The sequence below is a fragment of the Mirounga leonina genome, unplaced genomic scaffold (assembly GCF_011800145.1).
Source record: "Mirounga leonina isolate KUSES-001 unplaced genomic scaffold, KU_Mleo_1.0 Mir_173, whole genome shotgun sequence".
Classification (NCBI taxonomy): Eukaryota; Metazoa; Chordata; class Mammalia; order Carnivora; family Phocidae; genus Mirounga; species Mirounga leonina.
This window is the reverse complement of record NW_023270447.1, coordinates 58807888-58831360: the sequence shown is the minus strand read 5'-3', so window position 1 is coordinate 58831360 and position 23473 is coordinate 58807888. Positions and strand designations below refer to the sequence as shown.

Sequence of the window (23473 nt, the reverse complement as noted above, 5' to 3'; positions counted from 1 at the left end):
ACAGACAATGACATAAATATTACTGAAGCTTTTTCCATATTTTATTTTACAAAATTTTTCTAGTTATATGAAATTAGAACTTAAACACAGTCCTAAGTCATTAGACCTTCTACCTTGGCAAAGAGAAGAGAAAAAAATGTTAAGACCTCTTTACCAACATGCTAGTGTTATATAATTTGCTTTGAGGGCTATAGCGAGACTCTTCCACCTAGTTACTCACTAGAATTGCAACGATAAAATCAGAAAGACCCATTTTAATCCAGCATTTTTATTTATTTTTTTTTAAGATTTTATTTATTCATTTGAGAGAGAATGAGATAGAGAGAGCATGAGAGGGGGGAGGGTCAGAGGGAGAAGCAGACTCCCTGCTGAGCAGGGAGCCCGATGCGGGACTCGATCCTGGGATTCCAGGATCATGACCTGAGCCGAAGGCAGTCGCTTAACCAACTGAGCCACCCAGGCACCCAATCCAGCATTTTGAAATGCGTCCCATTTATTCTAGACCACGTGTGTGTGTGTGTGTGTGCATGGCCACCTGAGAAAATATACACACACCTGAGATAATATATTTTTTAAACCTGATCTTTTACGAATTATTCAACATTAATTCACCGTGGATTTCTAACCACTGATGTGGTCCATTCCCCTAGTTTAACGAAGGAAAAAAAACAAAGCCCAGAGGTCAAATAACTTGTCCAAGAGAACCCAATTAGGAAATCATGGAGTTGTGTTAAGTGCATATAAGGAATAGTGGAAGATAGAGCTAGAAAAACAGATCAGACCTTAACTGTCAGTCTAAAGGATTTTCGACTCAATTCTGAAATAAAAGGTTTACAAGAAATAAACTACACAATTAGAGCTGTGTATCAGGAAGAGAGACAAGGGGGGCAAAAAGATAGGGAAAATAATTCACTCCAGGCAAAATTCAAGAGGGCTGAACCAACAAATGTATAAAGGAAAGAACAGATGCAAAAGTCTTTGAAGATTTAGAATCAAGCGCTTATCTTCTGATTAGAAGCAAGGAATAAAAGGAATAAGTAGGGGTCCCTGGATGACTCAGTCAGTTAAACTGCTGCCTTTGGCTCAGGTCATGATCCCAGGGCCTGGGATCAAGCCCTGCATCGAGCCCTGCATTGGGTTCCCTGCTCAGCGGGGAGCCTGCTTCTGCCCCTCTCTCTCTCTCTGTCTCAAATAAATAAATAAATAAAATCTTTAAAAGAAAGGAATAGGAATAACTAAAGATGGCTTCAGGATTTTCAGAATGGTAATTGGAAAGATAGCTATCTTAACAGCTGAGACTGGGAAAACATCCTGCCATATCCTCATAGTATTATATTTTTTATTTTTTTATTTTTTATTTTTTTTAAAGATTTTATTTATTTATTTGAGAGAGAGAGAGCTCATGAGAGGGGGGAGGGTCAGAGGAAGAAGCAGACTCCCTGCCGAGCAGGGAGCCCGATGCGGGACTCGATCCTGGGACTCCAGGATCATGACCTGAGCTGAAGGCAGTCGCTTAACCAACTGAGCCACCCAGGCACCCAGTATTATATTTTTTAAAGATTTTATTTATTTATTTGACAGAGAAAGACAGCGAGAGAGGGAACACAAGCAGGGGGAGTGGGAGGAGAAGCAGCATGCTTCCCGATGAGCAGGGAGCCCGATGCAGGGCTTGACCCCAGGACCCTGGGATCATGACCCAAGCCAAAGGCAGACGCCTAACAACTGAGCCATCCAGGCACCCCTCATAGTATTAGCTGATACTAGTCTGTTTCCTAGATGTACAATTTATTTCCCAAGGAGACTGGGAGACAACAGTGTTCTACCTCCCTTTTATTCACCATGACATTGCAGCACAGGCCTGGACTGAGTAGTTCCAAGTAAATATTTGGTGAATTGAAAGCATATTCTCCATTTTAACAAAATGGCAACCACATTGTCACAAATGGCTTTTAAAGGGGAGCTAAAACAATTCTGAACAAAAGTTAGTAGACAGGAAAATAAATTCAGAATGTAGCCTAAAAAAAAGGAAGCATGAGAATATGAACAAGGAATCTAAAAGAAATATTAAATTTCTCATGGCATGAAGAATAACAAAGAGGTATGAGAATGAATCTTGGTGCAGGTCCCTCAGAAAGACCATTGGGGAGTGGAAGTGAGCAGGGCATGGAATTGGATTACAAATCTTGAGCATAAGACTTCCTGGCATAAACAACCTTATTCACAAGAGGCCCAAACGATCAGTCCATGCAGTCAACAAAGTACTTTATTGTTCCTTGTTTTAACTGATAACTTAGAGCAACTGATGATAACAGAACCAATCTTAACCGTATCCATGTATTAAAAAAAAAAAAACATATACACAAACAAAATATACACACCTACTCCCTCTATGACTTACCAGGCCCATCCTTTTCCTTCCAACTAGAAATCTTAGGAGGGAGAAAGATAAAAGGAAAAAGAGGAAGTAGGGAGGTTGGGGTCAAGAAAAGAGAAATAAAACTGCAAAAGTTCAGCTCACTAACTCCTGCTGGGCACAAAACAGCTGTGCCAGGAGAGGACCAAAGCATGCCCAGAGGATTAGATGCCTACCATCTGGCAGGTCATGCAGATAGCCATCTTTCCCAAGTAGACTTTCCAAATCACCAATGCAGTGATTTTCCACCCAGTCTTTGTTTTCAAGCAGGAGACCCTTTCTTCAAAATTCTTACACAGAAGTTTAACATAAAACAGATAAAAAGTAGAGCTGCTCTGGCTGGCTGAAGCAGAGTGGGGAACCAAAAGCCTCCTCCGCTCAGCAATACCCCTGCCCCCCCGGGGTCAGCCTCTAAGGAGGCATGTCTATGAAAAACCTAGGGTTCTGAGAGAAGGATTTTTCCCAATTTAAATCTAATAATCTCAATTTGAGGGAAAATCTTGGTTCATATTTCTGCCCCAGCTTCTGTACCTATAAAGGAGAGCCTTTGTCACAGCTTGAAAGCAGACTAGCCTTTTTTGTAGTAACAAAAAAATTTTAATTACAGAAACATAAAGTATTAATAGTAAATTTCTAAGACCACAAAGCATATATGAAATAAAAATTCTAAGTATTTTGAGACTGGAACACAGTCATGCTTAGTTTCATATTTAAGGTCTCCTAAGGAAGTATAATAAATGTTTTTACTGCTATAGTTAGTACTCCTCTGAATAATGAGAGCCAAGAAGACTGCTTCCTCTAGGCCACTGGTAGGATAATTTCCTTTTGTTGTGTTCAACACATACAATAAAACTGAAGACACAAAGACATGAAAGATATGAACAGTTAGAAGCTTTTTTAGATTAATTTTTTATTTAAATTCAATTTAATTAACATATACCATATTATTAGTTTCAGAGGTAGAATTTAGAAGCTTCTTTTTAAAAAGTCATCTCCAGGCTTTTAACCACAGTATATTTGAGACAGACGGTTTATGCAGAACAAAGAGTCATCATCACAGTGCAAACCAACCAATTATTAACAATAATTATAATAATTTTCATGTACTATGTACTTTCTGTGGATTATAACAGATCCATAGGCTTTTATGCAGTATCTCATTTGCTGGCTTACTGCCAAGATGAAGACAGCGTTAACACTTTTATATATCAGAAAACTTAGCTGAAAGCAAAGAAAAATACTTGTTGAAAGTTAAAAGGGAGGGGTATGTCATTCCTGAGTAGTGAAACCAAAAAGAGATAGGCTAAGTTAATAGATCAAAGGGACATCAGAATAGGAATGGTAACACTGGTTTTATCACACCATGTTTCTAGGCTGGACATATATATTAAGCAAAACAAGAGCAAAGACCTAGAGGGACTCTAGCCCAGTATTTTCCAGTATAGTAGCCAGTAGCTTCATGTGGGAGTTTAATCAAATAAAAAACTTCAGTTCCTTGTTCCAACTAGCCACATTTCAATGCTCATTAGCCACGTGTGGCTATTGGACAGCACAGATAAAGAACATTCCCATCACTGCAGAAAGTTCTATTCAACAAATCACTCAAGCAGAAAACCTTTGAATGTATTAAAAACAGCAGCACTCGACAAATGGTTGGTGACAAAAGACAGGTTTCCATGGGCCATAAAAAAAAAAAACCTAGCCAGAGAAAAAGAAACTAATAATAGTAGCTAACATTTACTGGGCACTTCACATAAGCCAGATACTATACTAGGTGTTTTATATGTACTAATTTAATTAACCCTCAATAACGACTCTATGATGTATTTACTATCATTACTCTCATTTTATAGATGGGAAAACTAAGACTCAGACAGGTTAAGTAACTTGCCCAAGATCCAGGATTTGAATACAGGCAGCTTGATCTAGAATCTAGAGCCTTCATTTTTTTTTTTTAAGATTTTATTTATTTATTTATTTATTTATTTGAGAGAGAGAATGCGTGTGCATGAGGCGGGGCAGAGGGAGCAGGAGAAGCAGACTCCCCACTGAGTGCAGAACTGCAGAGCTGGACTCCTGGACTCCAGGGCTCAATCCCAGGACCCTGAAATCATGACCTGAGCTAAAGTCAGACGCTTAACCAACTGAGCCACTGAGGTGCCCCTAGAGCCTTCATTTTTAACCATTATACTATACTATTCCACTTCCATTACATAAAAACTGTATTTAGAATTTTTGCCGTGAAAGAATAAAATTTATTTAAAGTCATCCTTCTCATGTATTCACCAGTCAAGTTCATGGTAAAGAGAGTAAGAAAAATAGTGAAATAAAAAAGACTGTCAAGAAATATATCAAATGTTACTGATAGTTTGATCCCTCTGCACTGAGATAAAGGGCAATTTTAGTTTTCTTATTTAGTCTCTTATTTTGTTAACTCTGTTTTCTAAATGTTCCACAATGAATATGTATCACTTTTATAAAAATATCAAAAATAATAAAAATATTATTTTTAAGCAAGATGAAAATACAATCAGCTTAAAAATTCTTTTTTTTTTTTTTTAAGATTTTATTTATTTTTTTGACAGAGAGAGACACAGCGAGAGCAGGAACACAAGCAGGGGGAGTGGGAGAGGGAGAAGCAGGCTTCCCGCAGAGCAGGGAGCCCGATGCGGGACTCGATCCCAGGACCCTGAGATCATGACCCCAGCCGAAGGCAGATGCTTAACAACTGAGCCACCCAGGCGCCCAGCTTAAAAATTCTTAAGCAGAATATCAAATCAAGACTCATCCATCTCATTCTCAAACATTATAGAGGCCCCCTAACTGATCTCTTAGCCATGAAACTCCCAAGATTAAACCTGCATTTTCCATCCGTTACCCACTATCATGCTAGTCCCTGCTCAGAATCCAATACACAGAGCATAAAATATACTCTTTTTGGCTTTATGAAAGCCATTCCTGCATAACTGCATTACGTTTCCACCTTTATCTACCAATACTATGCTATCAAATCCTCAGTTCTTCTAGGAGAAGCATGGTAGAAAGAGCCCAGACCTCAGAGTCACATATCTTGACCAACACATAATCTCTTAGCCTCAGTTCCTTCAATGGTGATTAGTTATGAAGATTAAAATCTTTTTTAAAATCTTTTTAAGATTTTATTTATTCATTTGAGAGAGAGAAAGAGCAGGAGCAGGAGGAGGGGCAGAGGAAGAGGGAGAAGTAGACTCCCCATTGAGCAGGGAGCTCCATGTGGGGCTTGATCCCAGGACCCTGGTATCATGACCTGAGCCGAAGGCAGACGCTTAACCAACTGAGCCACACAGGCGCCCCAAGATTAAATCTTTAAATAGGTAAAGATCCAGCATACAAGCCTTCAATAAATGGTGGTTTTCTCATTACTATTATTAGCCAAATGGGTTTTTATTCACTGATTCCTCAAAAAGCTTTGCACTTTTACCTCGGTGCTTTATTACTGTTTTGCTTCTTTTTTTTCAGACTTCCTTCCCTCTCTTCTAAAATCCTATTAAAATTCAAGTTATGGGGCACCTGAGTGGCTCAGTTGGTTAAGTGTTGCCTTCAGCTCAGGTCATAATCTCAGGGTCCTGGGATCAAGCCCCACATGGAGCTCCCTGCTCAATGGGGAGTCTGCTTCTCCCTCTTCCTCTGCTCCTCCCCCTGCTCCTGCTCTTTCTCTCACTCTCTCAAATAAATACATAAAATCTTTAAAAAATAAAATAAAATTCAAGTTCTAGTTCAAGTCAACCTCCTCCAAAAAAGCTTCCCTGACTCTGCCAAGCTAATGTAATCTCTTACTCCTTTGAAATTTTATAGCTCATAGAGTTTATTCTACCCAAGTGGTAGGGTCTTAGCTGATTTTATCAGTTCTCTTTTCATGTATGTAAGTCCCAGATCCCCAGTTAAGAGTGCAAACTCCTTCTTACTAGCAGACATTCCATTTTATATATGTCTTTATACCTTTCTGGTATCTGACAAATCACCAGGCTTATATTAAATGCTCAAAAAAATGTGCTAATCTGATTTATGCATTGGGAAGAAAGTCATCATAATAAAAATACTGGCTGAACATTTTTGTAGTAGACTACGAAGGCAACAATTTTGTATAAAGGTAGAAAGTTTCAAGTAAGCAGTATAATCTAACTCCATAATTTACTATCACTGACCAAACATGTAAGTCTTAGTTAAGCTGTATGGTTTCTCTCTAGTCCAATATAAATATTAGCAATAAATGACCCTAAGGAAATAGCACTTTTAACTTTTTAAAGTGTCTTACACATAAACCCTACTTAAATATGTATTGACTCAAATAGTCTTAATTGGTTTCATTTGGAAATACAGTCACCTCACTAAAAAAAAAAAAACAAGATAATTCAAGTGAGAAAAGTTCAGATTCTGATTACTAGAAAGTGATGATTATATAACCATATTATATATAAAACTAATTCTACTCTAAAAAGGTAAACTAGGGACACCTGGGTGGCTCAGTAGGTTAAGCGTCTGCCTTCGGCTCAGGTCATGACCTCAGGGTCGTGGGATCAAGCCCCATGTCTGGCTCCCTGCTCAGCGTGGAATTTGCTTGTCCCTTTCCTCTGCCCCTCCGTTTTATGCAGCGCACGCACACGCACGCTCTCTCTCTCGCACACGCATACACGCGTGCTTTCTCTCAGATAAAAGAATAAAATCTTAAAGAATAAATAAATAGGTAAACTATGTCTTCTCAAGTAAGTGCTAAAAGTTAAGGGTAGATAGCCTGGGGGCATACTTTTATTTTCATTCACTGATTTAATTACTATTCCTCATAAAGCAATTAAGAAAATTAAATAACCACATAAAGACTAAAATCTTTTCTCTTTGATAAATTACTAATTACTAATTTAATAAGAAACAACTGTTCTAACGAACTGCTACTAAGAGTAAAGCAATCTGAGAGACAGAAGGAAGTTGCTTTATTAAATGCAGCTAATTACCAGAAAATTAAGTCTTAATATGTAGAAAAAGACCTACAGCACACTAAACCCCAGCAAGATAGAGTAAGCACGAAATTGTGAATCCCTCTTTTTAGCTGTTAAACATGCTATTCTAACAAGCCTCCAACAATGTTTAAGCTTTCTCGCTGATCCCCAGAAGGAAGGAAAAGCCATTATTACCTAAGGATGTTGGGATGGGAGAGTCTATTCATGAGCTGAACTTCTTTCAGCATGTTTGCCCGGTTACTGCTCAATGTGTTCATCTTAAGAGCCATCACCTGGCCAGAAGCTCGGTGGCGCACCTAGAAAATAAAACAACAAGAACAGAGGTTCAAGGGCAGCAGTTAAATATGAGGTCAAAGTCTCCACATGTAAACATGCCAAGATGTTTTAGTGACAGTTTAGATAAAATAGATATTATTAGGGATGTTTTTCTATAAACTGATCACATTAGGGTCTCACTTCCATTAATGAAGATGCATTTATTCCATCCAAGACCAAAACTGTTTCACATCAAGCTGGCCAGAAAAACATTGTTAATTACACCTCAATAAATGACATCTTTTCTTTTAATACCTTAGAAAAAAATGGGGGAAATTTATTAGGATGGTTCCTTATGGCCAATATTGCTGAGTCTTAGGACACTAACAGTCCTCTTTGTGGAATTTTAAGTGTGCACAGAAAAGATACATGCATAAGCCTTATATAACACTTAAGGGATTATAAAACTATCTTTATAGGATAATAAAGCCACATGCTCAAAATCTCCCCCATATACACACATATATATACATATATATATGAAAAAAAGCACTGCATATTAAATATAGAAAGAAGTCAGTGAAACTTTTAGAGCTAATATTATTGTAAGTCAAGCCAAATTATCTTATAATCATTTAAACATACTCAAGTCAGACACAAAAGCATGGGCCACACCATTCAAACTATTATCCACACACAGAGAGGAAAATCTACTGTTAAGGGCGCCTGGGTGGCTTAGTTGGTTAAGCGACTGCCTTCGGCTCAGGTCATGATCCTGGAGTCCCGGGATCAAGTCCCGCATTGGGCTCCCTGCTCAGCAGGGAGTCTGCTTCTCCCTCTGACCCTCCCCCCTCTCATGTGCTCTCTCTCTCCTCTCATCCTCTCTCTCAAATAAATAAATAAAATCTTAAAAAAAAAATCTACTCTTAAAACATTCATCCTCTATAGAAGTCAGTCTATTTTACATGTAAAAATATTGTTTTAGGGGCGCCTGGGTGGCTCAGCCATTAAGCGTCTGCCTTCGACTCATGTCACGATCCCAGGGTCCTGGGCTCGAGCCCCACATCGGGCTCCCTGCTCAGCAGGAAGCCTGCTTCTCCCTCGCCCACTCCCCCTGCTTGTGCTCTCTCTCTCCCTCTGAAATAAATAAATAAAAATCTTTAAAATATATATATATTGTTTTATAATTTCAATGCATACTCCATAGGTTTCAAAACTGTAATACTTTACTTGCAAGAAAATTAACTGTTTTCACCCTCTAAATGCCTCAGTAGTAGCAAAATGAGATTACCAGAGAAAATATTTTGTCTTACCCAAAAGAAGCTCAATTATTTACTGAAATGTGGTTTGCTACCAAGAAATTATGAATAAGGCAGTAGAAAAATTACTAAGTACCAACGACCTCATTACTTTCTGGTTAAAAAAAAATCATTTCAGGGGTGCCTGGGCGGCTCAGTCAGTTAGGCGCTGCCTGCCACTGCCTTTGCCTCTGCCTGCCACTCCCCCTCCTCATGCTCTCTCTGACAAATAAATAAATAAAATATTGTATTTGAGAGAGAGAGAGAGCACGAGAGGGGGAAGGGTCAGAGGGAGAAGCAGACTTCCCGCCAATCAGGGAGCCCGAAACGGGACTCGATTCTGGGACTCCAGGATCATGACCTGAGCTGAAGGCAGTTGCTTAACTGACTGAGCCACCCAGGCACCCAAATAAAATTTTTTAAAAAAATCATTTCACGGGTGCCTGGGTGGCTCAGTTGGTTAAGTGTCCAACTGTTGATTTCAGCTCAGGTCATGATCTCAGGGTCATGAGATCAAGCCCACTTGGGATTCTCAGATTCTCTCTCCCTCTCCTGCCCCTCTCCCTCTCTTAAAAAAAAAAAAAATCATATCAGATCTTGCACAACAGGGACTTGCTATGCAAAAAATTTCATCAACCTATGGACTTTCAGTATTCTTTCAGCATGTTATAATTTACCAAGTGGAAGTTTCAAGAGAAAATGACAACCTACTTAACTTTTCAATCTCAAGAAATTCCTTCAAAAGACAATAGCCCTAGAAGTTTAGCATATTTAATACAGGACAGACATCACATTTTATCTTAGAATTCAAAGAAACAATGTTTCAGAGTGGCCAGACAGAAGGGAAAGGAGGAAGCAAAACACTGAGAGCCACAGGAACTCTGGTCAGAAAAACAGGCAGAACACTGGCTGTCTCTCCTCTCTTCTAGATCACTTAGTGAGATTTGGAACCCATCTCTCTTCCTAGTGCATCAATGATTCTGTTGTCATGTACCTCGTGACTGAAGAAAGAGAAGTGGCTTTCCTTTTCAGATCCTGCATGGATAAGTTAAAAGAGACATTTATACACAAAGAACACACTGACAGTATTTTTCCAACTCTATTTACAGAAGACATCTGTGTTTTAATAAGTGCTCTCCATTCTGAAAGTTACTCTTCTCCTTTTTTCATCATCTGAAAACTATCACTCAGAGATTTTAACAAAATAGTTTGATATTAAAACAATGTGAATTTCAGGGATGAACAACAATCTTGTATTTCAAACCAATCAGGAAAAAACCCCACTTCCTTAAACAAGTGGACATGATGAATGTGTCCATCTGTCTTTCATCTGCATAAAATACTTTCTTCTAGCCCCTCAAATTCTACTTATCTTTCAAGACCACACTCAAATATCCCCTCCTCTCTAAAGCCTTCCTTGATTCTCTCTAGAAACTATTTGTGGTTTCCTTCTTTATACTACCTCAGAAAAACATTTGTAACACCAGTATACCACTTGTTACATGGTTCTGTTTATAACTTTATCCCCACCAGGCTATTAAGCATCTTGAGACCAGGATCTATACTGTATCCATCTTTGTCTTGCAGTGCCTGGAAGGCCTGGTACATCATAAGGGCACAGTGAAAACAATGGTAACAAGAGTTAAATGAGGGCGCCTGGGTGGCTCAGTTGGTTAAGTGACTGCCTTCGGCTCAGGTCATGATCCTGGGGTCCCGGGATCGAGTCCCGCATCGGGCTCTCTGCTCGGCAGGGGGTTTGCTTCTCCCTCTGATCCTCCCCCATCTCATGCTCTCTCTCTCTATCTCATTCTCTCTCTCAAATAAATAAAATCTTAAAAAAAAAAAAAAGAGTTAAATGAAACTTCTAACATCCTTTCTAAGGGCCAGTGAATAATTTATTTATCCAGGTGATTTATTTGGGCAGCAGTGGGCCAGGAGTGATTTTCTTTCTTTTTCTTTTATTTTTTTTCGGGGGGGGGGCAGAGTTTGGGGGGAGGATTCAAACAGAAAAGCAGTATAAAATTTGGTCATAATTTTCTGAAGTTTACTATCTAGAAAGGGACAAACAATAAGCTATATGGCTAGTCAGAGAACAAAGAGAATGAAGAATCAAATACAGCACAAGAGGTATTTATATAAATGTTGATAGAATGAGCACTTAGGCGAAAACTTCATGGGACTTCAGTGAAACCTCAAAAGATTAATAGAGACAGAGGGAGAAGCAGGTTCCCCACTGAGCAAGGGAGCCAGACATGAGGCTCAATCCCAGGACCCTGGGATCATGACCCGAGCCGAAGGCAGACGCTTAACCGACTGAGTTGCTGAGGCGTCCCCCCTATGCTGTAGTTTTCATCCCTTTGACTTATTTATAACTAGAAGTTTGTACCTCTTAATCCCTTTACCTATTTCACATACCCCACCCACTTTACTCCCCTAGCAACCACCATCTTAACCTTTCTTTTCTTTTTCTTTAAGATTTTACTTATTTATTTATTTGAGGGGGGAGCGGGAGGAGATGGACAAGAAGACTGCACTGAGCATGGAGCCTGATGTGGGGCTCAATCCCACAACCCATGAGATCACGACCTGAGCCGAAATCAAAAGTAAGAAGCCTAACTGACTGAGCCTCCCAGGCACACCATTAACTTTTATTTTCAAAGATATTTAAAGATATTTCTCTCAAGAATCTTATTAATAGGGGCACCTGGGTGGCTCAGTTGTTAAGTGTCTGCCTTCGGCTCAGGTCATGATCTCAGGGTCCTGGGATCGAGCCCCGCATGGGGCTCCCTGCTCAGTGGGAAGCCTGCTTCTCCCTCTCCCACTCCCCCTGCTTGTGTTCCCTCTCTCGCTGTGTCTCTCTCTGTCAAATAAATAAAATCTTAAAAAAAAAAAATAATCTTATTAATAGTAACAGTGATCTATGTGTAGAGGACAAACTTAAGCAGAAATGCACCTTCTCTTTACTCTGAAAATCTAAGTATATTTGAAGGTAATTAATTTTTGTAGTTTTGATAACTTGGAATGAAGATCCTCCTGCATTTAGGCAGGTTCCCCATCTTTTGTGGACCTCTATATTTGATGGTACTTTTTTCTTCCTTTATCACCTGTAGTCCATACTTAAAAAAAAAAAATCTATCAATATCTATTAACCTTGGGGCGCCTGGGTGGCTCAGTTGGTTAAGCATCTGCCTTCGGTACAGGTCATGATTCCAGGGTCCTGGGATCGAGCCCCACATCAGGCTCCCTGCTCAGCAGGGAATTTGCTTCTCCCTCTCCCTCTGCTGCTCCCCCTGCTTGTTCTGTCTCTCTGTCAAATAAATAAATAAAATCTTAAAAAAAAAAAAAACTACAGGGGTGCCTGGGTGGCTCAGTCATTAAGCATCTGCCTTCAGCTCACATCATGATCCCAGGGTCCTGGGATCGAGCCCCGCATCAGGCTCCCTGCTCAGCAGGGAATCTGCTTCTCCCTCTCCCTCTGCTGCTCCCCCTGCTTGTTCTCTCTCTCTCTCTCTGTCAAATAAATAAATAAATAAAATCTTAAAAAACAAAAACAAAAAAACTACAGGGGTGCTTGGGTGGCTCAGTCGTTAAGCAGCTGCCTTTGGCTCAGGTCCTGATCCGAGCCCTGAGTTGGGCTCCCTGCTCTGCAGGAAGCCTGCTTCTCCCTCTCCCTCTCCCACTGCCCTTGATGTGTGCCCTCTTTCACTGTCTCTCTGTCAAATAAATAAAATCTTAAAAAAAAAAAAAAAACTACAGCATAGGGAATATAGTCAATAATATTGTAGTAACTTCATATGGTGACAGATGGTAACTACACTTATTGTGGTGAGCCTTTCATAATGTATATAATTGTCAAACCACTATGTTGTACATCTAAAACTAATAGGTCAACTATACTTCAACCAAAAATTTAAAAATAAAAACACTGGGGCACCTGGATGGCTCAGTCGTTAAGCAGCTGCCTTCGGCTCAGGTCATGATCTCAGGGTCCTAGGATCGAGCCCTGAGTTGGGCTCCCCGCTCTGCGAGAAGCCTACTTCTCCCTCTCTCACTCCCCCCTGCTTGTGTTCCTGCTCTCGCCATCTCTCTCTGTCAAATAAATAAGATCTTTTAAAAAATAAATAAATAAAATAAAAATATTAATATAAAGATTAAGACCTCAGGACACTTGGGTGGCTCAGTAGGTTAAGTGTCTGCCTTCAGCTAAGGTCAGATCTGGGATTGAGTCCTGCATCAGGCTCCTTGCTCACCCCGGAGCCTGCTTCTCCCTCTGTCTGCCACTCCCCCTGCTTGTGCTCTCACTCTCGCTCTCTCTCTTTCTAGCAAATAAATAAAATCTTAAAAAAAAAAAAGATTAAGACCTCAAAAAATTAAAAATAGATTGCCATATGATCCAAAAATTCTACTTCTGGGTACATACCCAAAAGAATTGAAAGCAGAGCCTCAAAAAAATATTTGTACACCCATGTTTATAACAGGATTATTCACAATAGCCAAAATGTATAAGCAACCCAAGTGTCCATTGACAGATGAATGGATAAATAAAATGTGGTATACATATATGATGGAATATTATTATTCGGCTTTAAAAAGGAAGGAAATTCTGACACATGCTGTAATATGGATGAACCTTGAAGATACTATGTTAAGTGAAATAAGCCAGTCGCAAAAAGAAATACTGTAAGCTTCCACTTACTTGAGGTAGTTAAATTTATACAAACATAACGCAGAATAGTGGTTGCCAGAGGCTTGGGGAGGGGAGGGATTTGGAGTTGTTTACTGGGTACAGAGCTTCAGCTTTGCAAGTTCTGGAGACTGGAAGCACAACAATGCGAACTGAACTGTACACTTAAATATTGTTAAGATGGTAAATCTTATTATATGTATTTTACCACAATTAAAAATAAATGAAGGGGGGCGCCTGGGTGGCTCAGTTGGTTAAGCGACTGCTTTCGGCTCAGGTCATGATCCTGGAGTCCCGGGATCGAGTCCCGCATCGGGCTCCCTGCTCGGCAGGGAGCCTGCTTCTCCCTCTGACCCTCACCCCTCTCATGTGCTCTCTCTCTCTCTCTGTCTCAAATAAATAAATAAAATCTTTTAAAAATAAATAAATAAATAAATGAAGGGAAGAAAAGAAAGAAAAAGAAAGAGGGAGAGAGGAGAAGATTAGATTGGTATTTCTCCTTGACTTTTTTTTTTTAAGATTTTATTTATTTATTTGAGAGAGAGAGAATGAGAGAGAGCACATGAGAGGGGGGAGGGTCAGAGGGAGAAGCAGACTCCCCGCTGAGCAGGGAGCCTGATGCGGGACTTGATCCAGGGACTCCAGGATCATGACCTGAGCCGAAGGCAGTCGCTTAACCAACTGAGCCACCCAGGCGCCCTCTCCTTGACTTTTAAACTCATCTGATGCTACCACAGGATCTCTCCAAATCCACTTTCTTTTTTTTTTTTTTAAGATTTTTTTTTTTATTCATGAGAGAGCGAGAGAGAAAGGCAGAGAGAGAAGCAGGCTCCCAAGGAGCAGGGAGCCTGATGCGGGACTCGATCCCAGGACCCTGAGATCATGACCTGAGCCGAAGGCAGACGCTTAACCATCTGAGCCACCCAGGCGCCCCCAAATCCACTTTCTAAATCAGAACATAGCAGAGTGGTGAAGTGCTTGAGCTCTGGAGAAAAGCAGACTGAATGCAAGTCTGTAACGCTTAATTGATTAGCATGACTTCTCTTCAAAGTCTTCTGTTGTAAAATGAAGAGTAATAGTCTCACAGAACTGCTATGGAGGATAAAATAGTGTTATGTTAGATGAATGAGATAATGTATATAAACTACTTAACACAGTGCTTGGCACATAATAAACATTCAATACATAGCTATTGTTTTTGATAAAAATAAGAAACTATATGCTCATAAGAATTTGGCATATCAGGTGAATTTGACATAATACAGAAAATGCATATAATTTTATGTGAAACAGTAATAATATTCAAATTTGTATAATGCTCCCAAAATTACTTATTTATTACAAAGGGGAAAATATACTTTTACAATGGAAAGATCTGCTGGCTATTACCTTAACCAAGGGTTGGTCGCATTTAGCATTACCAAAAGTGAAGCACCTGGCATTAGCAACCTTCTGATGTAATATACTTGCTGAAATGTTTAATTCAAATCTAATCATAAGAAAACAATTAGACACATCCAGAATATCTGTAAGATAACTGAACACTACTCTCCAAACAAACAAAATGTGGGGGAATATTCTAGATTAAAAGAGATTAACAAACACAACCTCTGAAGGGGCACCTGGGTGGCTCAGCCGGTTAAGCAACTACTCAGGTCATGATCCCAGGGTCCTGGGATCAAGCCCCACACAGGGCTCCCTACTCCATGGGGGAGCCTGCTTCTCCCTCTCCCTCTGCCTGCCACTCCCCCTGCTTGTGCTCTCTCTCTTTCAAATAAGTAAAATCTTAAAAAATAATAATAACCCCTGAAATGAAATATATGAAACCTTTATTTGATTCTGGGTCCAAAAAAGCCGTAAAAAACATTTTGTTGGAGCACTTGGCTGGCTCAGTGGATAGAGCATGCAACTCTTCATCTCAGGATCATGAGTTCAAGCCCCATGTTGGGTGTAGAGCTTACTTAAAAACAAAACAAAACAAAAAACACTTTTGTTGGCAAATAGGAAAATTTTTAATAGGGACTGTATATGGAATTATTTTTCTGACTTAAGGTCAATTGTCTAAGGTATAAATAATGATACTATGGCTTTGTAGGAGAATGTATTCTTAGAAGATACAAATTAAAATATTTTAAAGTGTCATGATGTCTGCAATTTGCTTTCAAGTGTTGTAAAAAAAAAAAAATACTGATGGGGCACCTGGCTGGCTCGGTCCGTAGAGTATCAGACTCTTGATCTCAGGGTTTTAAGTTCAAGCCCCACGTTGGGTGTAGAGATTACTTAAAAAATAAATAAATAAAATATTTAAAAAAAATACAGATAGATAAAGCAATGTAGCAAAATATTAAGTTGTAAATCCAGGTGAAGGTGGTTTATTGTATTATTCTTTTAATTTTCTGTAGATTTTTTTAAGTTTCCAAAAGTTGGAAGAAATAAGTAAAAAATGTATTTTATTTTCTCCCATAAATTTAGCATTAAGAAATAAAGAACAGGCGCGCCCAGGTGGCTCAGTCGTTAAGCGTCTGCCTTTGGCTCAGGTCATGATCCCGGGGTCTTGGGATTGAGTCCCTGCATCGGGCTCCCTGCTCTGTGGGAAGCCTGCTTCTCCCTCTCCCACTCCCCCTGCTTGTATTCCCCCTCTTGCTGTGTCTCTCTGTGTCAAATAAATAAATAAAACCTTTAAAAAAATAAAAAGAAAGAAAGAACAGTTTAATTGTGGAAAAAAAGTTTAATTGTGCGGAAAAAAAATCCAAGCCTATGTTAAAACAAAAAGTGGAATAAATTTATCGAATGTTGGGGTGCCTGGGTAGCTCAATCGGTTAAGTGTCTGACTCTTGATCTAAGCACAGGTCTTGATCTCAGGGTCATGAGTTCAATCCGTGTTGAGCTCCATGCTGCTGTGGAGCCTACTTGAAAAAAAAGTTTATCAAATGTTAATAGTGATTGTCATTGGTGGTAGAACTAATATCAGTGATTTTTTTTTTAAATTTTTCTTCATTTTCCAATTCTTCCACAGTGTACTTGACTAATTTTTCTAATAGAAAATATAGCTTTTGGGGTGCCTGGGTGGCTCAGTTGGTTAAGCAACTGTCTTCAGCTCAGGTCATGATCCTGGAGTCCCGGGATCGAGTCCACATCGGGCTCCCTGCTCAGCGGGGAGTCTGCTTCTCCCTCTGACCCTCTCCACTCTCGTGCTCGCTCTTTCTCTCTCTCATCCTCTCTTTCAAATAAATAAATAAAATCTTTAAAAAAAAAAGAAAACTTGGCTTTTCAACTTCAATTTATATTCTTTTTTTTTAAATTTTATTTATTTTTGAGAGAGAGAGAATGAGAGGGGTGAGGGTCAGAGGGAGAAAGAAACTCCCTGCTAAGCAGGGAGCCTGATACGGGACTCGATTCTGGGACTCCAGGATCATGACCTGAGCCAAAGGCAGTCGCCTAACCAACTGAGCCACCCAGGCACCCCAATTTATATTCATTTTTAACTAATACATGCATGTATTTTCTTTGTAGCATATTAACACAATATAAATTTAAAAATAGGTCCCTTTGACTACCAGATCTATTAATTCCAATCTTCTTTTTTTTTTTTTAAGATTTTATTTATTTATTTGACAGAGAGAGAGAGATAGCCAGAGTAGGAACACGAGCAGGGGGAGTGGGAGAGGGAGAAGCACGCTTCCTGCTGAGCAGGGAGCCTGATGTGGGACTCGATCCCAGGACCCTGGGATCATGACCTGAGCCGAAGGCAGACGCTTAATGACTGAGCCACCCAGGTGCCCTAATTCCAATCTTCTGTGCCCATTCCAAGAAGTAGTTATTGTCACAAGTTTGATGAGTACCCTTCTAGACCTTTAAAAAAATGCACTGACAACACTCCCCAATACACACTCACACACACAGACTCACACACTAGAAAACTGATTGAGCATGATGTCTAACCTCAGAGAAATCTTAAGTTCTATGGAACAGAGGCTTCTTCTATTCACATGCTCAGAAGTCCAAGTACCCTGCAGGTTCTAAGGATGTTTCAACAGTATACCAAAACAAACAAAAAAGCACAAATACAATCAAATAACAATACTAAGTCACTAGAAAAGGTACACAACAGTTTCTCTACCAGCATGGTAGTATTCTAATGATTATCCCCTATCATCCCACAATTCTTCTAGATTAAATATGAACAAAGGGAAGATAAAGGGAAGAGGCCAACCAGAAGAAAAAGAACTATATAAAAGGTGGCCAGAAAAATTGAGAATTGCCACTTAGAATGAGTGCTCACAGACAGCAACAAAACATACCATGGCATTAGGCAGGGAACAATCAAGAATAGAGTTTCCCCCCTTTATCAAAGCTCAGAACAGACCCTAAAACTAAAAATCACAGTTGAAGTTAACTTCAAGATCTGTAAACAAGAGCTACAAACCACAAACTAAAAGCCAGTCAAGTGTGTGCATGCAGCCTGGAAGTGACCAATAATTTTTCATTAGTCTTTTCAGATACATTCAAATAGTAACAAACATTATCATCTTCTATATACAAGGCACTGTGCTGGATGTTGAGAAGCCTGTAGATCAACACTAGGCATCAGCTTGTCAGATCTTCCAGCAACCCATGTCTCCAAATCACAAAGTTTTCTTGTTGCTCTCCAGCTTAAAATTCTTCAATGGCTCGCCACTATTTGGGGAAAAAAGTCCAAATTCCTTAACAAAATTAAATCCATCTACTGCTCCCTGACTATCCCTACCCAGACTCCTCTCCTTATCTTTACCTATTACCTATTATGTATTTATAACTCTTTCCAAATGCATCACACTCTCTCATACTTCCTTACCTTGACACATGCTATTCTTGCCTTGATGCAATCCTCACCCCCGGAGTTCCATCCCATCTCCCTACTAAATTCCTTTCAATTATTTAAGATATAGGAAACACCCCTTTCCCTGGGGGAAATCTCACTTTATTTCAAGAAAAGCTGGATGGCTCCACTTTGTGTTTTCTTAGCACTCTATCCTTATTTATCTGTTTTACAGTATTTGCATATTATATGCTGTTAGTCTACTTGTCTATCTTCTACATGCCTGAGGGCAGTTGGGATTCAAGATGGCAACATAGGAAGATCCTGAACTCACCTCCTCCCCTGGACACACAGAATCTACAACTACATATGGAACAATTTCCTATATGCCTCAAGGCAAAAACTGCCTTATTCATTTCTTTGTCCCCAGAAGAATAATTTAGCTTTCCTCCACACCCCACATACACACCTTCTGACATGCAGGACTTATTTTCATATGGACAATCTAGATTTTTGTCAAATATCTTACAAAGGTAAGCAGGAAGGAGAAACATGGCAGTAATTATATAACTATGAACAGACATTAGTATAGACCACCTATAGTCACTATAGACTCTCGAAGAGAAAAAATAAATTCCAGGTTATATACAATCCTACGTCCATTAGCTATTACTATAGCCCATTTTTATTCCATTCCAGGAAGCATATTAACATGAAAATAAGAGTGACAATTAATACAGGGGTACCTCTAATTCAACTCTTATTTATTTATTCATTCATTTAGAGAGAGAGAGAGCAAGGTAGGGGCAGAGGGAGAGGGAGGGAGAGAATTGTAAACAGGTTCCATGCCCAGCGTGGAGCCTGACTTAGGGCTGGATCTCACAACCCTGAGATCAGGACCTGAGCCAAAATCAAGAGTAGGACGCTTAACCGAATGAGCCACCTAGATATCCTCAACTCCAATTTATACATTTTTTAAAATTTTTTATTTACTTATTTGACAGAGAGAGAGTGACAGTGAGAGAGGGAACACAAGCAGGGGGAGTGGGAGAGGGAGAAGCAGGCTTCCCGCCAAGCAGGGAGCCCAATGCAGGGAGCCCAATGAGGGGCTCCATCCCAGGACCCCAGGATCATGACCTGAGCTGAAGGCAGATGCTCAACAACTGAGCCACCGAGGTGCCCCCCAATTTATATTTTTTAAATTAAATTATTTGCATATGTTGGTATACTAACCACATTTAATAACAAATCACACAATATATTAACTTTAGCAGTCAGTATAAAACCAAGTTGAGAACCTCGTCTCTGGCACAGTGCCTTTAGTTTAGCATTTAGTAATTGCTCAAAAAATGTTTGCTGAATTTAAATAGTTAACTTGAGTCAGGAAGCTTAATTTCTAGAGCAAAAGAAAAGCATAAACCTCTGACCAGCTCAGAGAAATAGTAAGAAGAGAATTAAATAATAATGACAATAGCATAAGAACTGTCACAAAACAATTAATCATTAACTTTTAAATGAATGGCTTAGGACTTCCAATCAAGAAGTCACAATGAGGGCGCCTGGGTGGCTCAGTTGGTTAAGCGACTGCCTTCGGCTCAGGTCATGATCCTGGAGTCCCTGGATCGAGTCCCTGGATCGAGTCCCTGGATCGAGTCCCTGGATCGAGTCCCTGGATCGAGTCCCGCATCGGGCTCCCTGCTCGGCAGGGAGTCTGCTTCTCCCTCTGACCCTCACCACTCTCATGTGCTCTCTCTCTCTCATTCTCTCTGTCTCAGATAAATAAATAAAATCTTTGGAAAAAAAAAAAAGAAGTTACAATGAGTATACAATAAGTATACAGTAAGCTGGTATAGCAACATAAATACTAGACAAATAGGGCTTTTTTTTTTTTTTTAAGATTTTTATTTATTTATTCATGAGAGACAGAGAGAGAGAGAGGCAGAGGGAGGAGCAGGCTCCCAAGGAGCAGAGAGCCTGATGCAGGACTCGATCCCAGGACCCTGGGATCATGACCTGAGCTGAAGGCAGATGCTTAACCATCTGAGCCACCCAGGCGCCCAGGGCTTTTTTTTTTTTTAAAGATTTAGTTATATTTGAGAGAGAGAGAGTGGGGGCAGGGGAGGGGCAGAGAGAGAGAGAATCTCCAGTCAACTCCCTACTGAGCTCAGAGCCCTGCCCAACTTGGGGCTTGATCCCACAACACTGAGATCATGACCTGAGCCAAAATCAAGAGTTGGACACTTAACCAACTGAGCCACCAAGGCACCCTGACAAATAGGGTTTAAAGCAGTAATTTTCAATAGAGGCTATACCAAGTCACTTTGGAGGTGTTTTTGAAGGTTTTAGGTTAAGTTTTTTGTTTATAACAATGACTGCGGGCAGGGAGTTTTGCTGGCCAGAGATGCTAGACATCCTGCAAGGTACAGGACAGTACTACACAAGGAAGCATTGTTCTATGTGCTGTATGAAATTCAAATGTCTTGCCAAACATGTACGTGAAGAACATATTTATTATTACCTGAGCTTGGATTCTAACTCTATTTTACATAAAAACAAAGTCACCTTGCATTGTTTTAATATATACTGAATTTTCTAGAAATACAACTACCTTATAAATTGAGGAAGAATCACACTGTTATTTTCAGAACATCATTAAGAATTGGTCAACATGGGGTGCCTGGGTGGCTCAGTCGTTAAGCATCTGCCTTCGGCTCAGGTCATGATCCCAGGGTCCTGGGATCGAGCCCCGCATCGGGCTCCCTGCTCGGTGGGAAGCCTACTTCTCCCTCTCCCACTCTCCCTGCTTGTGTTCCTGCTCTCTATCAAATAAATAAAATATTTTTAAAAAAAAGAATTGGTCAACATTAAGGGGCGCCTGGGTGGCTCTGTCATTAAGCATCTGCCTTTGGCTCAGGTCATAATCTCAGGGTCCTGGGATCGAGCCCCGCAACGGGCTCCCTGCTCAGTTGGAAGCCTGCTTCTCCCTCTCCCACTACCCCTGCTTGTGTTCCCTCTCGAGCTGTGTCTCTCACTGTCAAATAAATAAATAAAATCTTAAAAAATAATAATAATAATTGGTCAACATTAAAAAAGGGGGGGAGGGGTGCCTGGGTGACTCAGTCAGTTAAGCTGACTCTTGATTTCAGCTCAGGTCATGATCTCAGGGCTGTGAGACTGATCCCCACATCAGGCTCCATAGTGGGCGTGGAGCCTGCTTAAGATTCTCTCCCTCCCTCTCCTTCATCAATCTGTAATTTGTCTTGGCAATCTATCTCTATTTCACTTGAGGTTACTTCCCTCTTCCCCTTGTCACATACAAGTAAGTCTGCTGTGTTGTTTCTTTTCTGGGGGGGGGGGGTCTGTTATTATACTTTTATTCTAATATCCACCAGTATCTCTGCTCTTCAATTTTTCTTCTTGCATGGAGTGGCTTTTGATTGTCTTCTCTTAAAACTAGTCATTTATAAGAGGGTAAAGCATCTGACTACCTCATTAAGTTTTCTACAGTAATTTTGTATATTGAAATCTATATTTTTACTACCTAATTTTCTTTTACTTTTTGTTTATCATAGAGTTAGGATATCATGTTGATGCTTTATAATTTTGAACTACAGTAACCTAATCATCTATCAATTTCTTTTTTTAAAGATTTTATTTATTTATTTGAGAGAGAGAGGGCACAGAGGGAGAGTGAGAGGGAGAAGCAGACTTCCTGCTGAGCAGAGAACCCGACGTGGGGCTCCATTCCAGGACCCTGGGATCATGACCTGAGCTGAAGGCAGACACTTAACCAGGTGCCCCAATCACCTATCAATTTCATTTCAGGGAAGTTCATTAAAAAATTTGTTATAATAAAAAACTGTTATAATAGCAATAACATAGCTATTATTCATAGCACTTACTACATATTAGGTTCTGCTATGCTTTATATATATATTACATATATATTTATAATATACTATATATATATATTCATTTAATCCTCAAAATAATCCTGGGAGGTAGGTATTATTAATGTCCCCCATTTTACAGCTATGGAAACTGGGCACAGAGAGATAAAAGGACTTTCTCAAGATCATACATCTAGTAAATGACAGAGCCAGAATTTGAACCCAGATACATTGGACCTGAAAGGCTTGAGAACAACTAATCTAAGGAAAAAAAGCATTGCATGCGCACAACCTAACAATTATTCTGCCAAGAAATAATAATCATGATCTTGTATGTATCTAACAACACAGAACTGTAATGTCTAAAACAAAAACTGACAAAATACAAGGCAAATTTGACAAATCCACAATCTTCATGGGATATTTTAACATACTTCTCAGAAACTGAAAGTTCTAGAAGATAAGAAAGGAGTATGGATATGGTACGTTTTAATAACAAAATTGACATGCTTGATCTAATCTTGTTCCAATAAAGGTAGGCTTTATTTTTTTCCAAGTCTATATGAAAACATTTACCAAAATGCATGGATACTACATCATAAAGGAATTCTCAAAAAATTTCAAAGAATGTAGTTCCGGGGCACCTGAGTGACTCAGCTAGTTGAGTGTCCAGCTCTTGGTTTTGGCTCAAGTCTGATCTCGGGGTCATGGGATCGAGCCCCACATCAGGCTCAGTGCACTGTGCAGAGTCGCTTGGGTTTCTCTCTCACTCTCCCTCTGCCCCTCCCGCTCATGCTCTCTAAATAAATAAATACATTTTTTTTAAAAAAACTTAAAAGAATGTGTTTCCAAAACCACATTCCCAGACCACTATGAAATAAAATTATAAGTCAACAATAAAAAGATAATTAAAAATAAGCATAGCAGACAATAATGTTTACTCAACATCTATTTTTTCCCCTTTTCTTGACTAACAGGACCCCAAATAGGTGGCAATGTGCTTAGTTAATGAAAACTGGCAGTCTTCCTTACAGCTAGCGAAGCCAGGTAACATTACTACTAAGTACGGAGATGTAAATGGGAATTGCTAGGTAGGGATTCTGGAAATGCTACTGTTTTCCTGATGAAATTGTCCTTTATC

General features: G+C 39.7%; 1 protein-coding gene across 3 annotated transcripts in view; it reads right to left on the bottom strand.

Moving 5' to 3' along the window:
- The window catches only part of TESK2 (testis associated actin remodelling kinase 2), a 149004-nt gene that overhangs the window by 65360 nt on the left and 60171 nt on the right, over nucleotides 1-23473 (bottom strand). For all 3 annotated transcript variants that reach the window (XM_035018704.1, XM_035018702.1, XM_035018703.1), the window contains one exon: nucleotides 7582-7703. In XM_035018704.1, coding sequence (XP_034874595.1) covers nucleotides 7582-7703 — 122 coding nt within the window. The remainder of the gene's footprint in view (nucleotides 1-7581; nucleotides 7704-23473) is intronic.